Source organism: Cebus imitator, unplaced genomic scaffold (genome assembly GCF_001604975.1).
Source record: "Cebus imitator isolate Cc_AM_T3 unplaced genomic scaffold, Cebus_imitator-1.0 Scaffold32, whole genome shotgun sequence".
Taxonomy (NCBI): domain Eukaryota; kingdom Metazoa; phylum Chordata; class Mammalia; order Primates; family Cebidae; genus Cebus; species Cebus imitator.
Window position 1 is genome coordinate 1,740,101 of NW_016107347.1, and position 12,411 is coordinate 1,752,511.

The 12,411-nt window shown below is 36.5% G+C and overlaps 1 protein-coding gene across 1 annotated transcript in view; it reads left to right on the forward strand.

The window, feature by feature from the left end:
- Window positions 1-12,411, forward strand: part of SPAG17 (sperm associated antigen 17) — a 246,270-nt gene that overhangs the window by 159,004 nt on the left and 74,855 nt on the right. The window contains exons 24-25 of the mRNA XM_017524168.2: window positions 4,414-4,527; window positions 9,951-10,126. Of these exons, the coding sequence (XP_017379657.1) occupies window positions 4,414-4,527; window positions 9,951-10,126 (290 nt within the window). The remainder of the gene's footprint in view (window positions 1-4,413; window positions 4,528-9,950; window positions 10,127-12,411) is intronic.

The following is a 12,411-nucleotide window of genomic DNA, read 5'->3' on the forward strand; positions in this document are numbered from 1 at the left end:
TTTTTGATGATTTAATATTTCATTGATATATAATTATAGTTCACTTATTTCCATGTTTTACATATCTAGGTGATTTCCACCAAAATAAATAAATATATTTAGTCATATCTATATAATTTTATATAAGCATACATATCTTAATGTATGTTTATATTATATCCTTGTTCATGTATGTATATATTATATATTTACATATAAACTTTCATATATTCATTTGTATAATTTTTTTATTTTTCGCATTATTAGCTAACGTCCCCTTTTTAGCCCTAAAATTAAACTTTCCATTTTCATTTCAGCTTTAATTATCCCTGGAGTCTGCACACTTTGGCACAAATTTGCCCCACACTCTGTTTTTGTATGGCCCATAAACTAATAGTTGTTTTTGCATTTGTAAAGGATAGTTCAAAAAAACAAAAAGAAAGAAGAAAATGTCATAAACACCGTATATGTGACCTACAAAACCTAAGACATTTACTATCGGGCCCTTTTCAGCAAAAGTTTGCTAATCTCTGATCTAGATGGATCTACAAAAGATTAACAGGCAGAGAGAAAGATGAGGATGCAGAGAAGAACGGTCATTGCCCACCACTGCTGGCTTTCTTCTTTCCCATTTCCACCCTGGTTTATTTGTTTTTGTTTAGTTTTATTAAGTTTCTCTTCACGTGAGGCACACAGTAGTATGCCCTCTCAACGTTTATGCATCTCTGGATATCTGGACAGACCTCTTGGCTGGATACAGGATCCTTGGGTTGTCATCCTTTTCTCTTTATGATTCATAGTTCCTATTGCATCATCTTGTAATTTCCACATTAGAATTTGAGGAGCCCTTGTAATCTAAGAATCGAGCTCCAGCTTTAACTCAGGAAATTTTAATTCGTTTAATTTAATTTTTGTTCTTCATTTGTTTCTTTTTTCCTTCTGTAAAACCCGCAATTTGCATACATTTATCCTCCAGATCTTTTACGTCTATTGTTTTCTTCACGACTCTCTTCTGTTTCTTTAAATGTTTGCTCTGGATTTTTTCTTTTCTTTCTTTCTTTNTTTTTTTGCAGAAAAGTGATTTATTTAGGCAGAGAAAGAGAAAAAGGAGAGAGAAAAAGATGAGAGAGAGAAAGCTTCCATGAAGAATATGGAAAGGGACCCAAATATGGAATCCCGGAGAGGAAGGTAGCTTCCACACTGAGTGGAAGGAGACCACAGAGGGGGAAATCCCTGCTCTGGATTTTGTTTTATTTTGTTTTATAGACAGGTTCTTGCTTTGTTGCGGAGACTAGAGTGCAGTGGCCCAATTATAGCTCATTACAGCCTTGAACTCCTGGGCTCTAGGGATCCTTCCACCTCTGACTCTCAAGTAGCTGGGACTAAAGGCACATACAATCATGCCTGGATAACTTTTGTGTTTTTTTCTTTTTTCTCTGAGATGAAGTCTTGCTCTCTTGCCCAGGCTAGAGTGCAGTGACATGATCTCGGCTCACTGCAACCTTGACCTCCCGGTTCAAGCGATTCTCCTGCCTCAGCCTCCCAAGCAGCTGGGTTAACAGGCACCTGCCATGATGACCGGCTAATTTTTGTATTTTTAGTAGAGTCGGGGTGTCAGCATCTTGGCCAGGCTGATCTCAAACTCCTGACCTTGTGATCCACTTGCCTAGGCCTCCCAAAGTTTTGGAATTACAGGCGTGAGCCACCACAGCTGGCAACTTTTGTATTTTTTCTATAGATAGATTTTACCATGTTTCTTAGGCCTTTCTCAAACTCCTGGGCTCAAGTAAAGTGCTAGAATTATAGGTGTGAGCCACTGTGCCTGGCCTGCTCTGTTTTGAAATAATTTTTTCACTTGATTTTCTAAGAAACTCATTTGAATTTCAAAAGTGACCATTTTCTCCTTCAGGTCATGTATGGATTATGAATGGTTTGGTTGGGAAAGTATATTTTTAAATTCTAGAAAGTGCTTTTAAAAATATCCTTATGTACTTAAAAAATTCAAGCATTTTACTAACTCTTCTATAATTTATATTTTGCTGAGCATGTGTTCTGTTTGTTTAGTGTTTTCTTTTCTGATTCTCCTGTCTCTGTCCATTCCACTCCATTAAATGGCTTATTGCACATTCTTTTTCTCAAGTTTCTACCAATGCACTCTCTTATTAATAGTGCATGAAGATGCCAATGTTCCTGAACTGAACCCTAATGGATAGCAAGCATTCTTTTTTTGGTAGACTTTATTTTTCATAGCAGTTTTAGGTTCATGACAGAATTAAACAGAAGTTGCAGAAATTTCCCAGTACCCTTCTCCCATACAAGTGCACAACCTTCCCCACTATCAATGTTTCTCACATGGAGTGGTACATTTGTCACAGTCGATGAGCCTGCATTACTATCTCATTATCAATCAGAATGCATAGTTTATGCTGCTCTTGGTGTTGTGCATTCTATGGGTTTGAACAAAGGCATAATGGCATGTGTCTACTATTATAGTATCATACAGAGTAGTTTCTCTGCCCTAAAAATCTGTACTCTTACTATTCATGTCTCCCTCCTTCCTAACCCCTGATAATCACCCATCTTTTTACTGTTTCTACAGTTTTGCTTTTAGCGTAATATCATATACTTGGAATTATATACTACATAGCCTTTTCAGATTGATTTTTTTCATTAGTAATATGCATTTCAGTTTCCTGCATGTCTTTTCTTGTCTTGATAATTTTTTTTTTGAGCACTGAATAATGTTACATTGTCTGGAGTACCACAATTTTATTTTCCCACTCACCTGCTGAAGGACATCTTGGTTGCCTCCAGCTTTTGGCAATTGTGAATAAACATACTACAAACATTCGTGTACCAGTTTGTGTGTGGACATAAGTTTTCAACTCCCTTGGATAAACACCAAGGAGTGTGATTTTTGGATTACATGTGACTTTGGATTACATTTTTGTATGTTTATGTTGGAAGAATCTACCAAACTGTCTTCCAAATTGGCTATACCATTTTGCATTCCCACCAGCAGTGAATGAAAGTTGTTGTTGCCCTATATCATCACCGTTATTTGCTATTTCAGATTTTCTCCATTCTAAAAGGTGCCTAGTGGTATCTTGTTATAATCTGCATTATCCAGATAACAAACAATATTGAGCATCTTTCCATATGCTTATATGCCATTTGTATATCTTTTTTGATGAGGTGTTGAAGTTCCTTGCCTATTTTTTAAATCAGGTTTTTTCTTTTCTGGTTATTGAACTTTAAGAATTCTTCATACATTTTGAGTCATTTCAAATGGTCATTTCACAGATACGGCTTTTGCAGACATGTTCTCCAACTCTGTGGCTTCTCTTTTCATTCTCTTAAGGCATTATCTTTTGTTCAGTTGTTCATTTGAATTTCCCAGTCTAGAAGTTATCTTTGCGTGAGTTTGAATCAATATTGCCCCATCTTTATTATCTGATAATAGAGGAAATGGTGAACTGGAAATAAAACAACAGGTCAGAAAATTCACAAATTCTTTATATATACCTTCAGATATGTGTTTTCTACTCATGATAGCAAAGAGATGGAATCAACCTAGATGCTTATCAGTGGTGGACTGGATAAAGGAAATGTGGTACATACACACTGTGGAATACTATGCAGCCACGAAAAACTAAAGCATGTCCTTGGCACCACATGGATGCAATGGAGGCCATTATCCTAAGCGAATTAACACAGGAACAGAAAACCAAATGCTGCATTTTCTCACTAATAAGTAGAATCTACACACTGAGCACACATGGGCATAAAGATGGGAATGATAGTCAGTGAGGCCTACTTAAGAGGGGAGGGTGGAAGAAGGTAAGAATAAAAAAATTACCTATCAGGTACTATGCTCACTAACTGAGTGATGAAGTTTGTACACCACACCCCAGTGACATGCAGTTTACTCACATAACAAACCTGCACATGTGCCCCCTACACCAAAAGATTGAGAAAAGAAAAAAAAAAAATGTGCCTTAACAATTTTGTTTTAAAATTATGTTTGACTGAAACAATTTTTAAAATGTTTTAAAATGTAAGAAGTTTAAATGTGAGAACTTAAGAACATGTTTTAAAATGTGGGGAAGCTGAAACTGAACTGATGGCTTTTAATTTCAAAAGCCATGTGGATGATCCGCCAGGCAAATAATCTGCTTATGGCTATGCCATCAACCCATTGATTTCCTCACTTCATTTCAACTTAAAGTCCTTACAACAACAGTTTCATGTTTTTATTTTTGTAATTCTACCCTACCTTTAAAAACCCTGAGTGCACGGTCAAGCTAAGTCAATTATTTTTAAGTTGATTGTGTTAAACCAGCTATGAACTCCATTCTCAGCCTTCCCACTGAGTCTTAGTTATACTTCTTTCGAATTAAATGAAAATGTTCTTGATTTGATTTTGTCTTTTAGAAGTATCAGACACAAAGAATAAAGCTTTCAGCAAGTTTGGATCTTTTTCTGCCACCTTAGAAAATGGGATCTGCCTCTCAATAAGTTACTATGGATCAAATGGAACAGCACCAGGTGAAATGAATACAACAGAAAGGATAAGTGTGCCTCACAGCCAAGGGTCCCTGCCACTGCCCATGCTCAGTCTGATCACTTGTCAATAACATATTATGATTTAATGCTCCTCATAGTTTTCCCTGCAGTGTGGGAATATAAGAGGGGGGCGTGTGTGTATGTGTGTGTGTGTGTGTGTGTGTATGTGTGTATTCCTATATATGTGGGTATGCATATGTGTGTATACAAGTGTGTGTGTGTATATATATATATATAAAATCTTTCATACATTGATACATATGAAATAAAAATGCTTTTATATAATCACATATACATATAAGATTACATGCGTGTGATATATATACATGTATGTATAGATGTATATGCACACATATATGCCAGTTATACTTGTTAGCTACCCCATAAAATTGAGCCTTTTAGTTGGGAGTAAGAGAAAGCATAACTTGCCAAGGAATCCTCTTGGCTTTCTATGGAATAATATTTTTGTGAATCCTGTTATTATTGAACTATCCAGTTTCCTTCAGGACATTAGCCTTAAAGGAGCTATCCAGTGGACATATTGAAAGACTTCTGTACCCCACTTTTTCCTTCCTTCCTTCCTTTCTTCCTTCCTTCCTTCCCCTCTCTCTCTTTCTTTCTTAGACAGGACCTTGCTTGTCACTTAGACTGGAGTGCAGTGGCACAGCCATGCCTCACAGCAGCCTGAAACTCCTGAGCTCAAGCAATCCTCCTACCTCAGCTTCCTGAGTACTTGGGACTACAGGGGCATGCCACCACACCTGGCTAATTATTTTTGGTAGAGATAAAGTCTTACTATGTTTCCCAAGCTGGTCATGAACTCCTCTGCTCAAGCGATCCGCACACCTTGGTCTCCCAAAGTGCTGGGATTACAAATGTGAACCACTGCACCTGGCCTTCTACCCCATTTTCAATAAACAAGTCATCCAATTGGAAGTTATTTCTTTACAAACCATAAAGTAGGATGTGACTTTATCAAGAACAAATTAGGAAATCTGTGGCTTCTTGTGCATTATAGAGAGATCTAACCACAACATATTGTTTAAGCATTATAAAATCAAAGGGTAAATGCCACGCTGTATGAGCTTAAAATCTTGTATGTCAGTGTGGATCATAGTCATCCAATTACCTGCCTTTCTATGTAGCTTCTTTTTTGCAGAGAGAAACTTTCCATGGATAATTACAATCTTATTTCTTACCTGTGCCAAATATCCCAGTACTCTCCTGAGTTTGATAGTCCATTAAATTTCTTAGTATTTTTGCTTTATTGGGGATTTTGTGTTTTAATTTTACTTTTGCCTTTGATTTGTTGTGAAACCAGCAGCTGAAGAAGTCATCTGATGCCTAACAAATTATATATTAAAATTCATTATCACTACGCAGTCACTAAAAATTCCTCTCTCTTCTTAATATAGGGTATCATTATTTTAGATTAAGATATTTCTACCCACTGTCAATTCTGTTGCTCCTATTCCTGAGTGATTTTCTTAATCTTGATTTAGTCCTTAAATTAATATGTAATCATTCCATTTTAAACAGATGTTCCTAATTTCAAGTTATAAATATGGCATTTGAAAATGTTTGTAGTGTAGATAATAGGTAATATTTCATATCCTATATGTTTTTTAAAAAGTTGAATGTATGTCTTTGTAAATAAATAAATATATACACACACACACACACACACACACACACACACACATACATTTCCTAAGGATTCATATATAGCTGATATTTAAGAGCTTTTTCTGCTAATGGCGAAACAAATTTCCATTCCAGTTCTGCCCCTTTAATTGAGTATACACAACTAAACATAATTTAGTATCCTTTTGGACAAAGAAATAGTAGACAATACAGCTACTTTTTCTTTGTCCAAAAGGATACTAAGCTGAAATAGGCAAATTTCAATACAATTTGATACAAATGAAATAGGCAAAAGTTAAAGAAACCCAATCAAGTCTTGGGACACTGCTTTGCACCTTCTTGCTAGGAGGAATAGATCATTCTTGCCTCCTACTACATTTCAGAGCACCTACTGAATATACCTAAAATTAAGAATCTTAATCAGGCCCCAACTTACATTTTATATGATTCTTTACCCAAACCTTGAACAACAACCGACCTGATCTATTTTCCCACAGAGAAGCATATCTTCCTATCCAATTATTTCTGTGCCTTTCATTTACTTGAATAAATTATGCCGTCTCTTACATCTGCCCATTTTCTCATGCTGTGTCACTGCTCAGAATACTTTCTCCTGCCATGTGCACCACCACTTTCAACAATTAAACTTCCTTCCATCCTGCAGGCCTCAGTGTAGAGGTTACTTGCTCTGAGAAATGCTTCCCAGAGTAAGTGGCAGTAGCATGCAAATTGGGTCTTTGGAGGTGAGTGAGAATTGCCTATGCAAAAAATTGAAGGAAGGGAATTCTAGATACCAGGAATAACATGTGTAAAAGTCCAGTAGTGTAAAAGCATAGAAAGGCTTTTCCACTTATGGAAAGGTGAACTGGTCAGTAGAGCCACAGTAGACTGTACAAAGACATTTTACAGTAGATACCGTTCTTCTGGGTTCCTATGGCACTCAGTACTTCCTCTATCACGGACTGAGCACACAGCTCTGTACCTGAGGGGTTCTCATCTGAACGACCCACAGATGAGATGTCTGTCTCATCCATCATTGGCTGTCCATTTCATGATGCATAGTAGTAGGTACACAACAAATATTTGCTGAATATTAGTAAATGGAAGGGGATGAGAGGAGGGAATTTCCAGATGCCTGAAACTGAACGCCATTCACTTGTTTATGTACTGTACCTTCTGTGGGTCAAGCAACTTGCTGGCACTGAGCCACTAAGATGAATTAAATCATGGTACATCCACACAAAGAACTCACTGTCTAATGGACATGGAAAACATAAAAATGGAGTAATAATAACTGTCTTAGTGCTAGAAATTATACTTAAACAGAGTACTGAGAACAGTCAGCACATACTTCAGAGAAATTATAGTATTTGAGATGGGACTTTAGAGCTGAGTGGGAACTATCCAGGCACAGAAACAAGAAAGGGAATTCTAGAACTTAAGAACCATATGTATAAACACACAATTGTGTCAAAACATGGCATCTTTACAGAAAGGTGAAAAGTTCAGTGTGGCTGCATGGAGGTAGGTGAAGACCAGATTGCAAAGAATGTTACGTGCCCAACCTAGGCAGTGAGTGGAAGAGGACTTTAAGTAAGGGAGGTGGCATGATCATATTTTACTTTAGGAGCATAATTTTAGTGGTAGTTTGGAGAGTACACTGAAGTGGTGGTATTGGAAGTGCTATGGAATCTGTTAACAAACTGCTGCAAAAGACCCAGCAAGCAATTATGGGATCCTGAAGAGGCATAATTTGGGAGGAAGTTCTTAGGCCTTGACAGCTAGCTGGATGTGTAGGATGAGTCAAAAAGAGTAAGTGCAAATGATCTCAGTGTCTATCTTGGGAAACAGGAGGATAATTGGTCATGGCATTAACTGAAATTGAGATTGTAGGAGGCTTAACCTGCTTGGGCGAACAGAGACTTAATTGAGTTTGAAATGTTTCTTTTTTTTTTTTTTTTTAAACTATATAGAGTATATTTTCTTTATACATAGAATTTATTATCCAATCCTTCAAAATTACTTCTTTTTAAAACTTTAAAATTTTTTTTCCCATTTATTTATTTTATTGCATTTTAGGTTTTGGGGTACATGTGAAGAACATGCAAAATTGTTGCATAGGAACACACGTGGCAGTGTGATTTGCTGCCTTCCTCCCCATCACCTATATCTGGCATTTCTCGCCCTGCTATCCCTCCCCAGCTCCCCACCCCCCACCGTCCCTCCCCTATTTCCCCCCAACTGACCCCAGTATGTAGTGCTCCCCTCCCTCTGACCATCATTCTCAGCAAACTGACAGAGGAGCAGAAGATCAAACACCGCATGTTCTCACTCATAGGCGGGTGTTGAACGATGAGAGCACATGGACACAGGGAGTTTGAAATGTTTCTAGCACCACAACTGGCAGAGGCCTTAAAAAAGCTAGAAATATAGGTCTGGAACTGAGAAGGAAGGTCATGCCTTGAGATGTTAATTTTGGAGTCATTAGCATGTAGATGACAATTGGAGCCCCAGTGGTGAATGAGCTCATCCACATCTAATATATATAAGAAAGTTGCTCAGCCCTGGCTGTGTATCACAGTCACATGTAGTGTTTCACAAATATAAATACCTGGGTTTCATCTCCAGTAAGCCTGATTCAGTAGGTCAAGGTGGGGCCTGAGCATGTTTTTATTTTTTCTAATTTCATGAGTAATTATTACAGGCAAGCAAGATTGAGAACATAATGAACCCTGCAACCTAAAAACATTTACGGGATTAACCGAGTGTGGTGGCTCATGCCTGTAATCCCAGCACTTTGGAGGCCAAGGCAGGCGGGCAGATCACTTGAGGTCAGAAGTTCGAGACCAGCTTGGCCAACATGGTGAAACCCCATGTCTATTAAAAAAACCCCATGTCTAAAAAAAATTAACTGGGTGTGGTGGCAGGTGCTTGTAATCACAGCTACTTGGGAGCCCGAGGCATAAGAATCGCTTGAACCCGGGAGGAGGAGGTTGCAGTGAGCCGAGACTACGCCACTGCACTCCAGCCTGGGTGATGAAATGATACTCTGTCTCAATAATAATAATAAATAAAAACATTTAGGGGACTGTCAAAAGAGTCAGTAGAGGAGATTGAGAAAAATAATTGACCATAGAGGTAAGAGAGTCAGAGAACGTTTTTCTGGAACCCAGTGGAAAATAAAATTCATGACACACAGGATGCTTTAGAGCTCCTCACATAATTACTCCTAGCATCAGCTCTCCTTTTAGAATTCTGATAATCCTTTAAAATCCAGCAAATTTATCACACACAAGTTTCTTTTCTGAATTTTCTTGTTTGCACCATTTATTCTATTTCTATTTAATAGTCTTTATGTTTGGTTATTTATGCAGAATCTTATTTAGACTATTTTTACTCTGTAAGGATTTTTACATATTTTTAAATTATTTCCTGCTGCTCTAAACGTTTTATGTATACGTAGAGCCTCTCAAATATTTCTCAAATAAATTAAGGTATAGTTACTGCCTTATCATTAAGGAGTTTACAGTGTAGATGGGAAGGGAAGAACATGAGAAATAATGACTCAGTGAAGCATATTCAAATATTAAATACCTCAAATTTTCTAACTATAATCCTGATTTGCAGACCAACTTTGTTACTCCTGGAATCTATCCAACTGATAAATCATACTTAGCATTTTTGAGATGTAAATGTTATTTCACAAAGATATCAAATATGAATATTGAAATCTATTTCATTTTTACTTTTTCTGTTTATAGAAGATAAAGATCCTGATTTAGAAACAATATTGAATATCCCTTCAGCACTCACTCCAACAGTGGTTCCTGTTATAGTGACTGTTCCTCAGAGCAAAGCTAAAGGGAAAATAAAAGGCAAAGACAAACCCAAAGAATCCCTTAAAGAAGAAGAGCACCCAAAAGAAGAAGAGAAAAAGGTAAACGAACCTTGCCGTAGATTCCATAGATTCCAAAACTCTGTTTCTGCTTCAGTGTTAACATTTTTAAAATTGTGACTTATGTCAATAGTGTTATTATAGTGCATACGTTTTATTATACAGATACATTAATGTCCCTTGTATTCTCAGGTTTGAATAGACAAGAAAGATTTGGACACAAAAGTTGGGTTTCCACTCAAGGAGACACATTGACATACATAAGTTGTCTCAGGACATTCATTCTAAGTTTAGAAAAACTTAGTTCAACCTTTTTTTCCATTCTGTTTCTTGGGTTTTCTTTGCTTTCGGTTTTTCAAGTTTCTGCCATTCCTTATTTTTAAAACTTTTTTTTTTAGCTCCATTGAGATAAATAACAATTGGAAGAAAAATATATTTAAACAATGGAAACAGTTTCATTTGGTTAAGTTGGTCTTGCACATTGATGTGCTAAGAATCTGACAAGACTAACAGCCCACCTTTGATTAAAAAGTAGTCCACCTTTTACCCCGTCTTCATCATAGTGTACACACACACACACACACATACATACACACACTTTGACTCTAAACATTTTCCTTAATAGAACAAAGATCAAAAGAGGGTTCTGCTTTTACACAGTTGGTGGGAGTGTAAATTAGTTCAACCATTGTGGAAGACAGTGTTGCAATTCCTCAAGAATCTAGAACAAGAAATACCATTTGATCCAGCAATCCCATTACTGAGTGTATACCCAAAGGATAATATATCATTCTACTATAAAGACCCATGCACACATATATTTACTGCAGCATTATTTACAATAGCAAAGACTTGGAACCAACCCCAAATGCCCATCAATGATAGACTGGATAAAGAAAATGGGGTACACATACACCATGGAATACTACGCAGCCATAAAAAAGAATGAGTTCATGTTTTTTATGGGGACATGGATGAAACTAGAAGCCATCATTCTCAGCAAACTAACACAGGAACAGAAAACCAAACACCACATGTTCTCACTCATAAGTGGGAGTTGAACAATGAGAACACATGGACATAGGGAGGGGAACTTCATACACTGGGGCCTGTTGAGGGGCTGGGGTAAGGGGAGGGATAGCATTAGGACAAATTCCTAATGCATGTGGGGCTTAAAACCTGCATGTCAAGTTGATAGGCGCAGCAAACCACCATAGCACATGTATACCTATGTAACAAACCTGCACGTTCTGCACATGTATCCCAGAACTTAAAGTAAAATAAAAAAAATGTTTAAAAAGGGGGTTCTAAAAGAGGGACAACAGGGAAACTACCGGTTAAGTCTTTACTATTGGTAGTTACTACTAAAAATGTGTACAGTGTACAAATAATCAACTTACTATAAGATAAAAATATATTTAAAAGTACCCAAGAAGCTGGGTTTCAGACTCTGGCCTTTTAAAAATGATAAGGTTTAAATATGACATTGCCTCTGTACCATATTTTCATAGTTACACTAGATAAAATTTCTCATGTCAGGCCACTTGATTCTTGTTAAGTAAAAATGTTCAAGTGTTAAAATAACTCCAGGGAATTCATTTAAAATTAATTTGGCCAAAGGCATCTTGCTAGCAAACCAATTCATTCAACATTTTTAAAATGAATGATAATGGAAGGGTGAAGGATGATAAATGGTTTTGTGTGTGATGATAGACTTGACATGGCAGGTTTGCATCTTTAAGCATTTTTGTTTATTTTACAGAATTTCATAAGCATTTTTCTCTTATTTTTGCTTCGTGTTTTTAATTTATTTTTAGTTATTTATATATTTTTCCTCTATTACTGACAAAGAAAATGCTGAACAGCCTCAATGTTCAACAATAGAAGACTAGTTAGAAAAAAACAAATATCCAGCAATTGGGTACCAGTGGAGTGATTTTGGTGGCTAACAAAAGAGAATCAATTGGAAAAATTGAAATGGTCATCATTATGGATTGTTTGAAAGTTATCAAGTAAATTTCATTCTTGAGTGCATATAACCAAACAAGGGATTTAGGCATAGCTGACATAAAATTAATTAGGATTTTAAAGTAAACACACCCAAACCCTCATTAATTACAAATAACTTCATAATTGTCTTTTGTTTTTATTTTATTACTTTCATTAGCTACAAAAGCAATATGTGCTCATTATAGAAAACAAAGGACAGATATCCTAATAGCATAATATCTCTAGCATCCAAATTGTAAGAATACATCAAGAAATGTGGTGGAGATGTTGGTCTTTCATATACTTTTTCTGTATTAGTTTAGGCTGCTATAAAAAAA